The sequence below is a fragment of the Pagrus major genome, chromosome 24 (assembly GCF_040436345.1).
Source record: "Pagrus major chromosome 24, Pma_NU_1.0".
Taxonomy (NCBI): Eukaryota; Metazoa; Chordata; class Actinopteri; order Spariformes; family Sparidae; genus Pagrus; species Pagrus major.
In genome coordinates this window covers 11136907-11157249 of record NC_133238.1, presented here as the reverse complement: position 1 = coordinate 11157249, position 20343 = coordinate 11136907, and the positions used below count along the sequence as shown (strand labels likewise).

General features: G+C 42.7%; 1 protein-coding gene across 2 annotated transcripts; it reads right to left on the bottom strand.

Annotated features, from left to right (window-relative positions):
* Window positions 1–396: 396 nt before the first annotated feature.
* On the bottom strand, window positions 397–18792 carry trak2 (trafficking protein, kinesin binding 2). 2 transcript variants are annotated; one of them, XM_073495526.1, is made up of 17 exons: window positions 18657–18754; window positions 15142–15330; window positions 14073–14258; window positions 10365–10424; window positions 9683–9759; window positions 9481–9597; window positions 9071–9289; window positions 8734–8812; window positions 8515–8645; window positions 8111–8185; window positions 7513–7650; window positions 7230–7309; window positions 6789–6929; window positions 6413–6699; window positions 4985–5509; window positions 4803–4902; window positions 397–3950 (listed from the first exon to the last, which is right to left on the bottom strand). In XM_073495526.1, the coding sequence occupies exons 2-17, from the start codon at window positions 15194–15196 to the stop codon at window positions 3158–3160; spliced, it is 3063 nt and encodes a 1020-aa protein (XP_073351627.1). In that variant the 5' UTR covers window positions 15197–15330; window positions 18657–18754; the 3' UTR covers window positions 397–3157. The 2 variants fall into 2 exon arrangements, with proteins under 2 accessions (XP_073351627.1, XP_073351628.1); XM_073495527.1 differs by lacking the exon at window positions 10365–10424 and having other exon boundaries at window positions 18657–18792.
* Between the last annotated feature and the right edge of the window lie 1551 nt (window positions 18793–20343).

Sequence of the window (20343 nt, the reverse complement as noted above, 5' to 3'; positions counted from 1 at the left end):
ATGTTCATGGTCATCTGGTGATCCGCTGACTTTTCATGTAACACCATCATCTGATCAAACGTTCCTACAATACTAGGTGTTTTTCTTGTGGCCAGAACAAGGAGCTCTCCCAAGTCCCCCTGTTCCGACTGCGCACAGGTCGCTGACTGACTGACAAGCCATGACACACACAAACACACACACAACACACGTGCATGGCAAAAGAGCTCTCTACACACCATTTAATCTAGCTGTGTCTAGCTAAATGCAGACATGAGTTAGTTTTGTTTTCTCATTTTAAGACAAAAACATTCCCAATAATGAAATAAAAAAATCAGTCTGGATCCTTTTCTCCGTGTGACCTTACAAACCAATTTCCTACACATGAGTAAGAGTAAACCAGTCGGTGAGTCACTGTCTTTGTTTCCATTGCTTTATTTTAAAAAAAGAGGCAACCGAATAATAGCCATGAGTAGTTTACATCGGATCATGATCTTGGAGGGGAGGGGACTGGTGAAGAAATCACAGGACATTTTAGATTTTAGCCAAAGAAAAGCACAAACCTGAACCTCCTGCATTATTTGTAAAACTGAAATGACAACGACATCAAATGAAAAGATACTAACAGTCTGAATGTGCCTTCTCTTGTCTTCTCTTCTCCCAATCCTATAGACATAAAACATTGAACTGAAGCTCCTTAAATACATTATAATATGTCACATACACACGTGTAAGCCAGAATATTCCATTTCTTCAAAATAAAACTTTTGGCGTCATTTGGATTTCCCTTCTGTGGGCCTCTACATGTGGAAAGCAAAAAAAAAAAGCAAAAAAAATATTGCTATATATATTAAAACCTTAGTTCAAAATGTTAGCCGACATTGATACAACAGGCACACATAATGCTAATTTTCTCATTAATATGTTAGAATCTATATACGTCAAATAGTTGTGTCAGTAAATCAAGGTTACGTAAAAATTAAAAGTGCAGTAGCTGAGTGGGGGGGTCCGGTTGGAAGGTTGAAGGGTCACACAGCTCTATGCTCCTTGTATCTAAACATGATGTTATAAATGAGTGTATAGGATGAACTTTAATATGCGTTCCTACAGGGATACTCCCACCTGCTGGCCAGTTTGTGTCCTTGAAATAACCCTGAAACACATAAAATAAACCTGAATGTGATAGACAACTAAAATACTGTGTCAATGGTTTTTCCCTCTTAACAGACTGAACTTGAACGTCCCATGGGCCTGAGATAAAGGTGGTGGCTGAAAACTGAAACAATATTCCTCTCTTAAAAGCCCAAGGCCGTGGTGAAATGTCTTCAACCGAGCAGTGATCCTCAAATAAACTCCAAATCCCACTGAGTGCAACCAATATATACAAACATGGCTTCAACAGGAACACAAATCATAACAGTGCTGGCTTCTACTTAAGGCCTCATACCTTTAAAAACGCACAAAACACAAGAAGGAAAGGGCAGACCCATTTTTTTTTTTTTTTTTTTTTTTGCCTGGCGCCTGATATCTGACCTCCGTCAAGCCTGGCCCCACCAGTCAGCAGACAGGTGCATGCTGGGACCCGTAGGCACAGTTGCTTTTGTGTCATGCAGACGCTTGCAAAGAGGCAGGAAAAAGGGAGACGGCACATGAGGGGTCACCGGACATCCGTGCAAGAATGAACTGTAAAATCATTATAATATTAATACTGGCGCATTAATAGCATGGTCTGACTACATGATTAGCCTGGCAGTATGCTGTCAAGCCAGCTAGCACTTAAAGTCTTCGTTGAATCCCTTCTATTCTGACAGTAAATGATTTTTTACAGACTAAAGCTTTTCCAACCCACTACACAACAAGCCCTTGAAATCGCAAGACTCTGGATGCTCAGTCTTTCTCTCTTTGCACTTACTTTCTCTTCTGACATGAATAAACATGCAAACACAAAACTCTCCCAACATTTCATCGCTTCATATTTAAAAAAGGTGCACTGTGTAGTTTTTTGGGGAAAAAATTCTTCAGAAGATTAAGATCTTTATTGACTGATATTTTTTATGCCTCAACAAATTAAATAAACAAACTATCTTTGTTTTAGCAAACTGCCCTTAAAGGACAACACAATTTGTTTATATGTGGCGGACCCTGCCACCTTTCTAGCTTCAAACAGTGTTCGAGGGACCTTATTTTCCTCTGAGAACAGCTTGTTTATTTAGTTATGTAAAAAATACATATTTCTGACATTAGACATAATAAAATTCTGAGTTTAAATTTCTTCTCCAAAACGACTTAATGCCCCTTTAAAAAGGTCCCATATTGTGTAAAGGTAGATTTCCTCTTTTTTCATATTAAAAGCAGGTCAAGGTGCTGTATAAATATTGTAAAAGTATAAAAACGCTCAGTCCACAGAGAAATGCAAACAGCCCATATTCAGACACTGTAAACGAGCGGTCAGGACTTCTGTAAAGTTGTGATGTCACAATGATACAGTCACTGCCCTCGGCCACACCCCCCAAAACTTCTGTGGTAGCAAAAACCAGCTGAGCTAATGTGGAAACGCTGCGAGCGGTGCCTGCTCAGGCCTATGAGAGCTGACCAACCGCAACAGTGGGCTTTTCAGGAGGGGCCTTAAAGAGACAGGCACTAAAACAGAGCGTTCAGACAGAGGGTGAATAGAGCCCGCTGTAGCAATACACTGTTTTTTGAAATTAAACCATGTGCACACTTTCTAGTAGACAACATAAATTAAACCTGAGAATTAGCATAATATGGGACCTTTAACTCTTTTCTAATCCACATCCACAAACCTTCTTTCACTTACATGCTGTCCTCCCCTCACCTCCTCTACCTGAACCTGAACATCCAGAGTCTCACAGGAAAACTACGTAGCCTAATTAAGATTCCTACACGGCTGAGAAGGTACGGGGAGCTGAATCACCCACTCAGAGGCAAGCTAAGGCCTCAATATCTAGCATTGTTGCAAACATCTACACACATAGACACTGCGGCATCTCTAAAAACAGTCAGTTTAGTTAAATTGTGCTTTAAAATTAATTCAGAAAAAGGAGGGATTGTTCTGGCCACAAGATGCCCCAACTCCTCTCTCCAAAGGCAGAAAGGAGGAGAGATGGGGGGAAGAAGTGGAGGATGGAGGTGTACAGGAGGGGGTCATGTTTTGCCCTCAGCGCTTGGTTGAACTTGATGGGACATGGGAGACAGAGGCAAGATGCCGGCGGCGTTCTTTAAGGTTTCCCCATGATGGTGGTGGGATGGCCAGGGAGGTGGGGTGAGGAGGAGGTGTCGGGTGAGCGGATGGCTTCCCCGCTCGGGCACAAATCATGGCCGGAAGGCTCTGGTTGCGCCTCAGACCGTCCAATAGGCTTCCTCCGCTTGCTGACACAAAAGTAGAAGAATCCTGGCGTGGCACTGAGGCCTCAGACTCTGAACCATGGAGCACCTTGGTGAATCCCAGCCGCCGCAGCCTCTCCACCAGGCCAACGTTGACTGGGTCAGGCCGGGCTCTGCCTGGCTTAGGGGACGGGACAAGGCCTGGGGGCTCCTGGGAAGAGCTTGGTAGGTCGGGATGTGGCGCACGGCCCAAATTCAAACCGTAAACGTCCTGGAGAAAAAGCTCTGCTGGCCTCGAGGCGAGGAAATTGTCAGCCGAGTGCTGGCGGGCCTCCATGGGCACCGGGGAGGGAGAAGGTGAGTGGGTGGGGGAGTTAGGGGGAGTGCTTGGGAGAAGACGGAAAAGGGGCTGCCGCGGTGTGGGTTTTGGGGATGAAGGTGGAGTGTCAGTGGAGACTTGTGCAGAAATGCCCCTTTCTAGGACCAGCTTGGCCAGGCCGCCAGGGGGTGCAGCAGGGCGTCGAGGGGGAAAGGAGTCACCGAGACTCAGTCTGCAAGGAGTCACAGGGGTACTGGGACCTGTCCTCATGGAGCTGGGTGTGTTGGCCATGATGGACGACTGAGAACTGAAAAACATGAGACAGAGACAAGAGTTTGGAGGGTGGTGTCTCTTTTTTTCTAAAAAGAAAACTAAAAGAACAAAGGTGTAACAAACTGATTTTACAGTGTGTTTATCTGCAACCGTTAGCATGTCAAGCTAACTTGCTTAGAGTACTACCTTGTAACAAAGACAAAGCACATCACATCATAACTAAGTACATCAGTTTGTGAGGTGAAGCCCCTTTAACAAGGTTCAAAACATTGAAACGTCAGACACATTTTTCAACCAATTTTTGCTGCTAAGGTGAGCTAAATGAGCTTGTTGTCATTTCAGCTGATAATACTGATGGTCATCAGCTAGAAATGAGAAAGTTACTACGATTTTCGAGTGGTAAATTGTGTAAATTCATGTCAATTCTGTGCAGTGATAGAACAGTGAGCTTTTAAGGTGTAACAACAGTGAGTAACGGGCAGAGCTAAGCTAAATTGGCACATCGGCTCTGAGGGTGGGACAAAATATCGATATGGCAATATATCTTATCACAAGAGGAAGCGATATATCGCATCACCACTGGCGCCTAATATCGATATTTTTGCTAAAACACAAACAGTGCTCTAAACAGATCCCTTCTGCTAATTTGACTTACCAGAGTCAATACTTTATGACTTCTCGTGGTGATAACTCTGTAAACTTAATTTACACAGACAATTTATATTTATAGGATATTATATTTATTTTAGATATTATTATTATTATTCCTTCCCCTTCATTTCCTGACACTCGGTCACTTATTGCTACCATCATAAATAAAAAAAAATTAAATAAAAAAAGACAAGTTCAAGACAAGTTTTCTTTATCCTTTGAGGAAGACCTTTACCTTGTGGTGACCTGTGTGATGTCACTGGGGTGCAGGATGCGACAAGTCGTGAAGGTGTAGGTGGAAAAGGTGGAGCTCTGACACTTTCCTGGATTTTGGACTGGACACACAACGAATCAGGTTATGAGAAGAACAATCAGTACTTTGAACAGTTATATTTTAACATTTTAAGTAGTATTTACCCGAGGAAGATACAGTAGTGGATGTAGAGGTGCAAATCTGACTTTGTGATTGGACCACTGTTGTGCAAACGCCTGGAATGGGCTGAGATGATAGGCTGGATTTTTCAGTGATTTGTCGGGGTGGGGGAGTGAGGCAGAGGGCTGATGTGACTGAGGAGCAGCTGGCAGGAGTCCCAGGTAATGTCTGCTGCGATGGCGGGAGAGGCGATACAGGGAGAGCTGGCATTGAATGCTTTCTGTCTCTCCTCTCCTCCGGTGTGGACGAAACACGAACCTTGAAGATGATCCCACCCTCCTCTTCTTCCTCATCCTCCTCTTCCTTTCCTCGCTCTGCCGCCCCCTTCTCCAGGACACCTGCTCCTCGGTGCTCTTCATCCTCCTCATCCTCCTCCATGTCGGACAGGCGGTAGACATCATCCTGAGGCAGCGAGCAGAAACCTTTGGTCACAACACCAGGGTGGGGGTCCAGGATGGTGGCCAGGTGTGGTTTGGCCAGCTGCTGCCAGTGATGGAGTGTCAGTGAGCCTGGAAAGGAATTTCACAATGTTATAAGGTAAGATAAGATGTTCCTTTATTGATCCCCCTTGGGAGAGATTCGCAGGTAACACAGCAGTACAGAGGGAAATAAGTAGCAGCACAAGACTAAGTCTCAAAAAATAGAGACAATATTAAAGAGATATTGGAAGAATAAAATAACAAATTGAATAAAAAATATAATAAAAACTATTAGAATAAAGATAAACATATTATATACAGTAATTGTCCTTGTATGTACATGACGTGTACAATATATAATAAATATAATGTGTAAATGTGCAATGTTCCTGAGATAATAGATAACAACAAGAACAAAAAAACAATCAGTCTTTAAGTTACAGTGAAGTGTATGGTTCAGTCCTTAATCAGTGGAGAAAGGAGGTGTTGGGAGCTGTGGTGGTGGTGGTGTTGTGCAGTCTGATCGCTGATGGTATGAAAGAGCTTTGAGGCATGTGGTTGGATGAGTCTGTGGCTGAACGTGCTCCTGAATTGCCTCAGCTTGGCGTAGAGAGGGTGAGAGGGGTTGTCCATTATAGCTTGCCATTTATTTCCCTCTTTGTCTGAAGAAAAGGGCCCTTTCCTTGAGCTCCAGTCTGAATATTCCCCTAACCCGGAGGAAGCCAGCCGCTTATTGTGCAGATCACTACACCAAGAAATGTGTCAGTAATAATTTTGTGCCGATTTCACCAAAGACTGATCTCTAGCTGATGTGACAGAGCCTGAAATTGCTGCATCTAATCGAGCCGCGCTGCCAGAGTGGTGTTTTACAGCATGCAAACTCTTCTTCTTGGTTCAAATGTAATCAGTTACACTTCAAATTGCTCCTGACAGCTTCTCCACTTTCACTGCTGTACTGCGAGGCTTCCACATAAGCTGGATGGATAACTTTACCTTCCATGGGTTTGACGATCTGAAGCTTCTCAGGCAGGAAGGTCTTGAACACGCTGGAGCTGAAGGACAGTTCCGACAGGTTGGAGAAAGAAGACACCACGCTGCCCATTGGTGAGCTGCACCCGCTGCCATCCCCGTCTTCCAGCGCATGCAGCTTCCTCTCGCGCTCCGCCTGGAAGAACTGGCGCTCGCACAGGAAGTTCTGTCGTCGCAGCGACAGGCGGTGGAGGGCTCTGGTCAGGTCGTTTCCTCCTGGACAGCCGGGCTGGCCTAGTCGCACCTCCTCCCTGCAAACGCAGGCACATTTATTGAGCTGAAATCATCCAAAATTAGGTTAAAATGCTAAACAGGAAAGCTAACATTCTTTGTAACATACCCCTGATTGGATGGGAAGGGCTGTGCAGTCATCACTAGAGAGCTCTGCCCTGAGCCGGGGATAGGAGGGGTGGCTGAAGCTGGCCGTGATGTTGAGGCGTTGATGGAGCGGACTGTTTGGAAGACTCGCTTCTGGGATGTTCTGCAGGGAGAAGAGGTGAAAGGTCAGCAACAAGGTCCACAAATTGACAAAAATACTGTCGACTACTGAACAAGAAGTCAGTGAAAGCAACCGTTATATCCCTGAGGTGAGTCCTATAGAAATACTTTGGATTTATGTGAATGGGTATAAAGACGACTATACAGAAAAACTAACTAAATTCACCCAATAAGTTTGTGTGGGGAAGTGGGATTCAATTGTTGTCTCCATAGTCCCAGTAACAAACAAAACAAAACAATCCTTTTCATTAGATTTTTCAGTAGTTCAGTGAAGGTTTCTGACCTTTGGTCCTGAAAGGCGGTCTCTTCCTCTACACTCAGCTCTCTCCTCATGGTGCCCTCGATCTCCGCCGCCAAAGAGTCCTGTACACAAACAAACAAGCAAGTTTAAAGGTGTAAAAGGTCATATATATTGGTAATGTACATAATTCTGCACTGGAATCTTAGTTTTTTATTGTCGTTTTTGGTGCATTTTGTGCCTTTAGTAACATGTTGTGTATTTGTGTCTCAGGACTCCCACTTCCTCCTCGTTGCTGCTACATAAAACTTTGGTGTGTTTCTCTCACCATGGGGTAGAGGCCGTAGGAGAGGTGCCTTCGCATCCCGGCAGAAGGAGTGTTTTTATTGCGGAGGTCTTTGATCTCCTCCTGGGATTCATGGAGCATCTCCACACACTCTGCATTCCTGTCCGCCAGCTCGTTCAGCTGCAGCACACAGACACACACAGACACACACACACACACAGTGATTAAGAAAAAACTTCAATAGATATTTAAATTCAACATTCATTCAGACTATAAATTTATAGTTTGTCAGTTTAATGGTGTGAAATAAATTGCTAAATCTTTTTATGGAATTACAGAATTACCATAATTACTAATTAAAAGATCAATTTAAAGAAATTGTGATTTTAACCACAATTTAAATGAGGAACTTCAGCTGTTCAAATGGAATTACATTACTAGTTTAATGATTATATTTTTTTCTCTCCAGTGATTTTAATAATCTGGGTTAAGGCTGTGAAGCATAAGGTAATTGCCATAACGTGCTAAAACACAGACACAATGTTGTGGCTCTTCACAGATACTGTACATTAAAGCTACACATCTAAACAGCTGTGATTTTTTTTTTATCTGCGACCTGTGTGTGTGTGTGGCATTGTACCTCTGCTGTGAGCTGTCTCTGAGCGTCTTTAGAGGCCTGTAGGTGGATCCTCAGCTCCTCTTTCTCCAGAGCCAGCTGCACAGAAAACAATATATTAAAATCACAATCAGGTCAGTGTGACACTGTTACTGTCCCAGACGCGAGTAGTCATGTTTTATTACATCCGGGTATAAAGAAATGAACAGTCTGGCCACAATTCAGCATGCTGTCCATACACGGTCCAGCTATATAATCAGTTTCTCAGTCTTGTCGGAGTCAAAGTCAAGTTGAAAATCTTTTGATCTTCTTAAGTGCAGACTACAGTCATCAGTTTCATGACTTCAGTCTGACTCTAATCCAAGTTACGTGACTCAAGTGCACATCTCATCAGAACATAACCTGTAACAGTAGTTATGTGATCCCACCTCCTTCACTCTGTGCTGCAGCTCAACAATCTGAGAGAGCAGTTGAGCGATTTCCTCCTGGTGTCTGAGCAGCTCCTCGTTCTTCTGAGACAGTTCATCCGACAGAGACACCATCTGGCTGTTGGACTCACCTAGAACCAACACATAGAGATCGAAGTTTAAACGAGCCTTCTACCAGACCGTGTCTTCTCAGTGTAAATGTATGTGCATTTCACTCACGGAGCTCCTTCACACAGTCGCTCACTAGCTGCTGCTCCTTCTCCTCATAGGTGATGGTATCGCTTTTCAGTTGACATGCCTGGAGTGAAGATGTTGAGAGGAACAATTCACATACGATTTCCGTTATCAACACACCTTCTCATCATAATAGACCTTCTGTAAACAGCTTGTTTAACAGGAGGACATAGTTAAACAAAAGGTACAATGGTAATTTGCATCAGTAATTATACTGATATTATATATTAAACTTCCCAAAATTAAGTTTCCCATTTCACTTCCTGTTATTTTCTGTTCCAGTCTCCACTACAACCTCATCTGTCCTGTGTATGCCTCGTACCTCAGACCTCAGTGACAGGTTCTCCTCCTCCAGGTCCTGCAGCTTGCTCTGGAGAAACTCCAGCTGGCTGAGGGCTGCGGCGGCGGTGGTTCCCCCCAGTGGCAGAGGTTGCCGCAGCGGCGTGGACACGCTGGAGTCAGTCTCGCTCTCCTCGGAGGCGCTGGCCACCATTCGCAGCAACTCGTCCTTCTTACTGAGCTCATGCTGCAGCTGGTGAACCTGGTCGATGGGGAAGGATTGGGTAGAATGAAAACGGTGTACCACAAGGATCTATGTTTGGGCCATTATTTTTTGGGGCTTTATTCGGTTATATACAGATGACGCCATTATATGCATCTAATACTGATGCAACCAAACTGCAACGCTATCTGTCATCATAAACAAAAAAATAACTAGCATGCTGAAGCTACCTGGTCCAGGGCCTGTGCTAGCTGCTCCTCTAAGGCCTCGTTGCGTTCCTGCAGCAGGTGGTTCCTCTGCAGAAGTGACTGACCGATCCGAGCTGCCAGCTCCAAGTCTCTGTCCCGCTGTCCAACAAGAGCACAGTTAATCAGCCAATTAGACGCTGCTTCTTAATAAAAAACTAAATGTTAAAAGTGACAAGACAGCTACCTCAGCCAAAAGCTGCGTGACCACTTCCATGTCATTGTAGGTCTTGGTCATCTGCTCCACACGATCACCACTGAGGACTGCCAGGAAGAAAATTTTACTTTTAGGATACACGCAAGCAAACGCAAACATAAACATGCAATCTTTCATGCACACTGTGGCATGAGCATTCAAAATATTCATTCAGGGAACGTCACACAAAAACAAAAAGTAAACATGAAATATCACTCTTGACACACTTCTGTAGCATGCCACCTTTACCCACTACCAAATATTTTCTGACCACAAGCAACTTGCTCAAATTAATCACACAGCCCCATATCTATCATGAACTAGTGTGGTTAAAATATGTGTCAGATATATTGCTAAATCACTAATAATGTAATTTGAAGATATGGCTCAGTGTGGCAATGTGGTTGCTAGTGGTCTGAATGTAATGAAGCCACAATAGCCTTACACAGACAAAAAATAAACTGCACACGAACACTATATGATACTACAAGCCGCCTAGAGTGGCAGACAGCAGACCTATACTATGCAAATCTCTTGTCTGCTGTCATCTACATGCAAAAAAGCAGAGAGGGGCTCCTGGTGAAGTGCAGCTGAGGACTAAAGCCCCTCTCTCACACTGAAGCTAAATGAAGAAGTTGCAGAGCAGAACAGGCAAGTACAGAGAGGAAGATACCTTTGGAGAGGCTCTGAGAGCCGGGATGGGAATAAGAGGAGGGCTCCAAAGCAAGATACGCTAGTGAGAGACAGGAGAAAGAAAAGAAGAGTTCAAAAGGTGAACAAGCAAACAGCTTGTTTGAAAATGAACAGACAGAAAGGAGAAAAGGAGCAGCATAGAGAGAAGTGAGAAGCTGAGGGTGAAAGCTGAAGCTTCAATAAATCAATCTCATATAGAAACATTAGTTTGTTGAGAGTCAGAGAATCTACACATCAACTACTTCTGTTCGCTTTTAGCACCTGAGTGGGTGTCACCAGCGCTGCACCGCTCCCCCTTCCACCTGTTTAAAGAAAAGTGGCATCTCTAATCATTGAAACATTGTCTACCACTCAGAATCATCACTCTGGACTTTTACAAAACTGCATTTTTCATATTTTCTATGCTCGGTCAATCACATACCTTGTATTTTTGGCTATATTTGCAGCAAAACATGAACTTTTGTGAATCCCCTTTTTGATTTCAACAGTTACAAACAACTTTAAAACGTATTAAGTATAAATGATAATGCGAGTGAAACGTGGCAAAATATTAAAAACACAAGATAAATAGAGATCACTTATTGCTGCATAAAGTTCAGTGAATTAATTTTGTTTATCAGAAAAGACTTGTAATTGCAACAATTGAGTGCAATCTTTGCTGTGGTCGAACAAACTACATTTCATCAGGAGTTAAATGTAATAAGCAGCGCTAGAAAGCCTCAAGTGAAGCAGCTGCTCTAATGGATGAGAGCTGCTGTCCAGTAATCTGAGGCCCACAGTGACCTCTGGGTCCACAAGCCCAACAACCGACAGTTAAAAATAACCTCTGCCTAACAGAGCTATCTTTCTTATACACACTGGAAGACAATGCGCACACACACACACAGACACACATACACACATATCCCATTACCTGCTGGGAAGAGTATGCTGTCACTGTATAAAATATGTCCATGGTCCGGTTTGATCATGATCTACCTAACCCAACATAAAAAACTGAAGATATTACTCCAAATGCAGTCACACACTGCACACACATAGTGTGGGTTGTGTGACTGAACTCTGGTCACAATAAACTGCTTAACTGCAAAGTTCAATGAATTATCATTATCATTTTGGTAGTGATTCATGTACAGGACATCACTCATGTAACTGTATTCATACTGACACACAGTGCAATGGTCAATGAGTGACTTGATAAGAAAAAATATGGTCCTTTTTATTCATGGTTGTTTGGACCTTTGGCACTAATAAACTGGCGACATCAGCAGAAGATATAACTTTTTTATGTGACGAATTGTAACACCTGATTTTAAATCTGTGTCAGTCAGGGATAAAGGTCAAGTTTGCGGATCCCTACTGACCAAGACAGAGGCAAGACAAGTTGTGTCAATTGTGCTACTGATGTAGTTTTGTGAGGGTGGATTAGACAGGACACACACGTGTGAGGTCAGAGTTTCCACGACTAGAAAGCATTAGAAGCAGGCTGATCCTTTAATTAAACTCTGTTTAGTGTTAATACCCTGACTCATCACTGTAGACTGACAAAACCGCATGATCATTTAAAACTAACAATGACAACACAAACCAAGCTACTACTTCAACAGATTTACTAAAAAATAAGGAACATTACTCTCATTCGACAAGATCTGGTTGTCATAATACCCGTATTAACACTATCAAGGTATATGTAATTGTATATCACAATTAAGTCACATTATGTAAATTCAATAAATATTGGATTAAAATAACCATACTGTACTGTACTTTGGAAAAAATGATAATTTTTTTTCCCCTTTATTTGGAACTTCCATTGAAACAAAAATAACTGCCTCACAAGAGACAACACCTAACAACTCAAAACAGTAAAACCAACCTTCCTTTCAAAATAAAAGCTTAAAAGGGGAACTATGTAGTTATGTTATAGTTATAGTTACTATGTAGAGGTAATAACACTAACTCTGAAATATTTTTTTTTCCATGAATGAATAAACAAGCTGTTCTCAGAGGAAAAGAAGAATATATAGCAGGGACAATAAGGAATAGCTCCAGTAGTAGTAATGGTATTGCATATTGCATCACCCAACCCAAATGCAAATATTAGTTCATGAACAATTAAATGCATGGGGTTCACTGCATAATGATTCTTCAAATAAATATACTTTGCATTTGCAGTAAAATGGAGTTGTTATCGTCTCAAGTTTCTGCTGTTCAGACAGCATTTTTGCTAACACAGTTCCTTCATCCAATTTCACAACATGACACAAATGAGACACTTGATACTTGAGATATCATCATATAGCATGATTAAATATTTAAGCTGTTTAAACGTCTTCAGCATTGTCTAAATGCATCAAAACCACACTCGTCTAAGCCTCCTCACACATTTCTGCATATATACCGTATGTTTGCTTTAGGACAACCAGGGGGCATTTGTATATTAACATGCCATACCTCTGTGAGTGCATCAGGCCTCTGCCAGTGTATCAGGCACTATTAATAGGCTGTGTCTGATTTTACACAGCAGAAGTGGAGCAAATGTATCACCAAGAAGAAACATGAAACCTAGACACCCTCACTGTACCCCTTCTGTCACACGTGCAGCTAACAAACACCTAAACACAGACCCTATGAAAATACGATGTCAACAAAGCATTCTGCATCTACAGTGTTGAATCTTCTGTATCTTTTCAAGTCATATCTAATCAAAAATTCTTTAAATGAACCTGAACACAAAACTGCAAAATGATTCTTATACAGTGATATACAGAGGAAATAAGTGTCGCAAATTGTGCAAAGTTGAAGAGAAAAACAGACAGGAAGTGGCATCAATCCAACCGTCAACACTACTCCCGCATACCACAGCCTGTTTGAAAGTAAACACACAAGCATTCATTCAGACTTGTCTACTTCCTGTCTTTCAAGGATTTCACCAACGCACAATACAGTATGCTCACAAACTTCCCCTCCACCCCTTCTTGTTCTGCCTGACCTTGCAGACAAAACTTGAGCACACTCTGCAGTCACACCGGCTCACGTCTCTCTTTCTCAAACACACACGCACACACATACCGAGCACCGTGCTAACGCCTCCGCTCACCTTCCATAGCAAAGTTATCATAAACTTCCTCATTATGGATGTTTAAAACCGGCATGATCCGACTGCTCTCCCGACTGTCCTGTCTTCATCCTCTATCAGTCCGCTCTGTCTCACCCTCCTCCTCCCCCCTCATCACTCTGTCCCGTGACTCTGGCCCTGGCTTTGAACTCAGCTGCACTTAACTCTGGCTGGATCGCTGGATTCCTCTTGCTCACTGTCTCTCTCCCTCTCTCCCTCGCTCTCTCACACACAAACACACACACACACACACACGCGCACACACACACACTTGTCAGAGCTGTCTGATACACACAAGCAAAGACAATCAGGCACAATGACCGTCAAATAATATCCACGCTAAATCCCTGGGATTTTAATTGAAGAGGATGTGCGCTGTATAAAATGAATCCCTCACGTGTCTAATGCACCGAGACACACACACCATCTGCTCAGTGATGTCACATAAGGCCTGACCAATCAAAAGAGAGTAGACACAGAAACAGGAAAGCATAAAGAGATCTGTCCAACCTATTTCAAAACAACAGCAGTGATGTCCTGATGACGCCGAACAAAAATCTAAACACGTACTCATGTAGCGAAACGTCTCCTCGGCCAGCAGGGGAGAGATGGCGGTGGGCTGGACAGGGCCTTCATCCGGTGAGCAGCTTGGGGAGACCACCCAGTCCTGGCTGTCGGACAGGTAGACGGATCCGGCCGAACCTGAGCCCAGTGAGCCGGACCCGTAATGCCGACTGCTGCTGCCCAGACCCTCATCTGCGGGTTAGAAGGCCGTTAAAATATCATTTAGGGACCAGCATCTAATGATTACTTTCATTATTCATCATTCATAGTCCCCACAGGCATATGGTTGGCCCCTGCAATATTAATAAAGTAGTAGTTAGGAATTTTGGGAATTGAGACCATTCACTTTCTCACTGAGAGTTAGATGAGAAGATTGATAGCACTGTGATGTCTGTCCACATAAATATGAAGCTACAGCTGAGCTGCAATTGCTACAGCAATTAGCTTAGCTTAGCATATACCTGGAAGCAGGAGGAAATGGTCAGCCTGGCTCTGAAATTTTTTTCAGGTTTACAACTTACGAAAATGGCCAAAGCAGCTTACATTATACTGACAGGTTAAAGGAAGTGTGTGGTTGCCATATTTATACTATGTACTTAATCAGTTATGACACCAGTGACACATTATATAGAAAACAAATCAACCATATAAAATGAATGATGAGGGATGTGTTTATTTTGTCAAAATAGTGCAGCCACAGTGAGATGAAAAATGTAAGACTGCAGTGAATGTGTTTTCAGACTGAGTGTGGGCAGATGAAGCATCTGAATATGTGTGTGTGTGTGTGTGTGTGTGTGTGTGTGTGTGTGTGTGTGTGTGTGTGTGTGTGTGTGTGTGTTCCTGGCTCAGGCACTGTACAAGCCCACGTCCTTCCACTTGAGCAAATATGTGGTTTACTGGGACAGATGGGGCTATCTATAGCATCCAGCCCAAAGACACAGCATACTGTACTTCAGGACGGCATGACATTGGCAGAGCATCATTTTGAAAATCCATACAAATTTTACAGTTACCATGGAGATATTTCACTGATAATATTACAATATCAACACACACAGCAACACAAACATGCTACCTGTCTCAGTGCTCGACTCCTTCTTCTCCACCGCCCGAGGTTTGGCTTCAAACATCTCCTGTCCTTGGAGCGGGTGAGGATGGAGTCCCCACTCACAAACACAAAGCTGGACAGAAAATGGCAGCCTCTATTGCTGTGACATCACATCCTGTTCTCGGACTGATGGGTGGTGCCCACACACACCTTTACCTGAGGAGAGAAAGTGAAAAGATGTCAGTTCACATTGACTTTGCTCATGGTTACAGGCAAATTAAGGAAAATAAAGTGTAAAAACTTGAGTTAAAATCAGTTTAGTGGTGGAGTAATTCTGTTGCTTATGATCAGTGTGTGTGTATGAAGCTTCCCTGACTCCAGGCTGTTGACAACATTCATCGTTTCCCTCTGCTGCCCTCCCTCGTCTCTCCTTCCCACTTGGTTGTTGCCATTCAAAGCCAGATAAAAAGAAAAAACATTCCTCCCACAGTGTTTGCTGTTGGACACTTAAACCACCGATTGTCTGGCATCTTCTTTAGGATTTGACATATCTTATGTGCCACTACAACCATTAAAACGACATCAGTCAAGGCTTAAAATCTCAAGAAAGGTTTCTACTCTCTTCAGTCTCTGAAGGAGGCATGTTTTTAGATATGATAAAAAGTCACTCATTAAGAGTCAATTAGTCAATTTAGAGACAATAAACTCTGATGCATTTTTATGTCCTTCTTACGCCCACGTACTATTTTAAGGGAGGGCCGAGGGGTGAGACAGAGCCCTTCCACATCCTGTTGCTTATCTCTGGAGGAATGAGACAGGATGCACTCTCTGAGCTCCCCGAGGAGAATTTGAAAAATGGAGGACATTTGGTCAGCAGTGGACACGTGTTCCCGTACAGTACGGCACTCTGGAGTTTCTCTGTTGATAGTCTGTCATGCCTAAGTGGCTTTCACTGTACTCCTTCTGTTTTAAATAACCTCTGCTATTCGAAACATTAAACACACAAAGTCAAAGAGGGTACTCTCTTTGGTACTGCACTTCTGTAAAGTTGGGAGGCTTGTGAGAGACAGATTTAAAAAAAACAATGGTCACAATCAAAGCAGCAGAGGCCAAAATATCCTGACTTTTTTCCCTTAGTATGAGTGTTGCTGTTGCTGCAAGGAGTCTTTGGGTTTTGGTCTGTTGGTCGAACAAAAGATGCATTTGGAATTTCACTTTTGAAAATGTTTCGAAAATTGTGATGAGCATTTCTCACAATTTCACAATTTTTTCTTATAAACTAAACAATTAATTGTAATAATGAAAATTATTATTTACAGCCTCTGCCATGGTTAGTAAACTGATCTCCAGGAGTAAAATCTGTGGAGTGCTCCTTTAAGTAGACAGACATATGTTATGTCAACAAAGATAAAAAATCTGAGTTTTTAAAAGGACAAAGCCATGAACAGCCACTTTTACCAATGGGACACTGAGCAGGGTCATGCTTCCCCAGTACCATCTGCATCAGTGACCTTGGTGCTCGGCCTGCCCATGCAGACATATAACATGCAAATTTGTGTGGCGGTGTATCAGTAAGTGTGCTTGTGGACAGACAGAGTCCTTGGGCAACATTCATCCTCTTCTTACATAACACTGAAGCTGAAACGGTTTGCTCCATAGAGGAGATTACTGCCAGCGAGGCACGCAATGCTGCAGCCTAAATGTGCTGTTTGCCATTAGAGGCCTGGCAGATAGATATCCTGTACTGACCTATTAACGACCCTGGCATTGGAATTATAATAGTCACATTCACATTAGGGCTGTGAGTACAACAGATAGGAGATATCACTTATCTCTTATAGCGACTGACATCAGTGTGAGCCCGGGAGAGAAATCTGCATCGTTCACACTGAACTGAGAGCTTCTTCTTTTCGCTGATTTAAAATGCTAAGGATGATCTTGACCAAGTGCCTGTGAGTCACCTCATGAGTAACACTGTCACAGCCACACAGCTTCTCCCTTATAATACAGCCTGCTTTGCTGAGTATTTGGAGTGTTTAAATTGTAAAAATTAAACAGCTGGCTTGGAAAACATGGAAAAGATTCTGACCACAGTCTGGAAACACCACTTAATGTTGGTGAAATATTACAATAAAAAGGTGGAAAATGTGGGCACAGCAGCAAGATAGCAGCCCTGACAGCAACTCAGCAGAACACAGACAAAACAGCAGCATTATAGACAACACTGGTCTGTCCCAGCTGTCCCAGAGCGACTGCCTGCTTACATCAGCTTTTAACAGACGTGATCTCCCTTCATGCCTAATCTAAGCATCCAGCTGATGCTCTTATCCAGAGTGACCTACGTCAAGTGCAGGAGTAGAAATGTCTTCATCTGTTCATCATACTCTGAAGGTCAAAACCTACACGTTCCTGTCCCTCCACACATGAACCTCTAACATGAATTTATCAAAGATATCCTTGTTTTTATCTGCCTTGCTGCACCGTCACTCCATTTGTGCTGTATCACAGCATCTGCACTCAGCCTATCTTAGATCTGACAGACTGGACAGGGCCTGAGGACTTGCTTTAAAAGAACCAAAGGCATGAGAAGCAGCATGTGACACTGGCTGGACCCCTTTAACTGCATAACCAGAAACCTCTGGCTGGAACATCAGCAGACACTCCTTGTCATGCAAATGCAAATGCCTTGCCAAAGGAAAGAAACCGTAAGCGTAATGAAACTAAGACCTACAGCATCATGAAATACTGCTTATATCCATAACAACTCACTTTCACCTCAATTGTCCCATCAAAACTCTGTTTGAAAAAAAATGCTTCACTCGTCAGTCAAGAAAAACACGACTTAACCCAATCCAATGAATCATCGGGAGCTTGTAGTTAATTCGGCATCTCGACTTCTGTACACAATTTTTATTTAGATCAAATTTAACAATTACTTAACTTGTTGGTGTGAAACTCCTACAGTCATTCAGAAAAAAACAATCCAGACATTTTCTAAATATTTTGCTTTAAGTTATTGTCATGATTTTCAGTTTGGGATTTCAGAAATCTAATTTGAATATGGCTAATGTGTCCTCCCCTCGATGGCTAATTTACAAATAGACGAGCTATACTTCGTGTTCAGCTGTCAGTTAGCTAACTAACATTTACTGTACATGTTATTTTATCCATATTATAAAACAGTACCAGTAACAATACCAATACGAGCCACTGATGATATGTTAGCTAACCAATAACATTCAACAGTTAGCAGGCCAGCTAACATTTACCGTCTAATGTGCTAATTAAACACATTCTGCGAGTTAGTAATTAACCCTTTATCAATATATCCTGGAAATCAATCTAATATTATATTTATTTAGCATTTAGCATGAGCTAACATAGCGTTTCGCATGTCTTCCCGTGCTGGGAGAAGATGACAGCTTCACTGTCGCTTAGCTAACAATGCCCCCGCGAGCTTAAACTGGCACCGTCCCTCACGCGGGGACTATTTTAGCATTGAAGACATTTTAATAAAGATGTTTGACTATCATAACACTTACCCTATGTGACTGTTATTCCACAACATGGGCAATTCCTGCGGTTCATGCGGTGTCTGACAATCCCTTCATCAAAACCTCAAACAATAGAGGAAGGGAGGGAGACGGCAACACCTGCGAATCATCAACGTGCGACTGCCTGGGAGGAAAAGCTCGATGACGTTTTTATCCCGCGCCAATTATCTGTGTCAAATTAAAAGTCCTGTCAAAAGAGTACATTTTCGCTTTGGGGAGTTTTACGTTTCGATACTGAGAGGAAAACTATTTACTTTCTGCACACTCTATACAATTTGAACAAGAAATGAAAGAAGACGAACTTTATGGACAAAACCTTTAGGATATCGGGCTCCCCTTTGTATTTTTAACTTGTTTACGTCGAAGCGCTGGAGCTGCTGTCGAGAGGAGGAGGTAAGACGCTTCTTTTCACTACGGGCTGCTTCAAATAAACAATATACAAATACGACAAATTGTTTTTCTAAGCTAACGTTAGCTTGAACCGTGCAAATACATTCACGTTAGTTAGCCTAGCTACCGAAATGGGAGACCTACAGGACGTGTATTATTGTTTTTGTGTAGCCTCTCTTTCTTCGCAGACACTAAACAACATGTAATAACATAATGTGACCCAAAATTAGCTACTTTTCTAATAGTCATTAACTAACAATAACCGTCAGTGAGTTATAGTCGTCCTCTGGTTAAACTAAAATGGCTGCAGTTAATCTAACCTTGAAGTGGAATTGAATTTGATAATTGCATTGCGAAATCTTCTTTTTCTGATTTTTATTGCACCACCAACCTCTTATTAGTCCACCATTAACAAGGACACCTGAGTTCAAATATATTAACTTCTTATCGGGAATGTGCAGCTCTGTAACCAAACACTATTTTTCCAGGATTCATTCACAAATTTCCCATTCTGATATAAACGTCACTGACTCGACTGGACGGGGATCTCCGCCGCTGAATTTTCCCATCACTTCCTCGCATCTCGAGATCAGCTGATGCAGCCAGGTGAACTGCAGACGGATGGATGAATGGCCGAAGTTGGATGGATGCTGCTGCTGCTGGCTGCTTTCTAGTCTAGTGGGGGATTTTTCCGTCTCGTGTTACACCTCTGCTGCCGCTGCTGCTGCTGAGCTCCGTCCTCCTCCCGTCTCCCTCCATCGCGGTCGGTCTCCTGCGGCCTGTATACTGTTTAGCTGCAACAGATTGTGAACCGAAGCAGCCACTATATTGTTCCTGTTTTATGAAAACGAAGGCTGGAAAAACTCTTATCACAAATTTGAACCACGATCCTGTTCATTGTCTATTTTTCTCCTTAAATGCTTTCAAAAACATATTTTTGTACTGTTTAGCTATGATACAATATTGTTTCTTACCAGCTGCTCCCCTTTCTGTTTCAAAATGGACTCTGAGCCAAAACCAAGCACTGCACCACTCGCAGTACGTCACCCATCAGCATGAGTGGTTAATGTGCCGGTGCGGTGCACTGTATTGTGGATGTTGTGGGGTTTTACCTTATGACCTGACAGAGAGGGAAAACATCAAATATTAATATGGGTTGTCTGTATCCTTCACTTCTAATTGTGTATGCAGCTATTATCCTGCTCTGTTGGGACAATCCAGTCAGTCAGCCGCCTCTTTGTTGCCTGTTATCATCACTCTACTTCTCTCTCCACTCACCACCTCC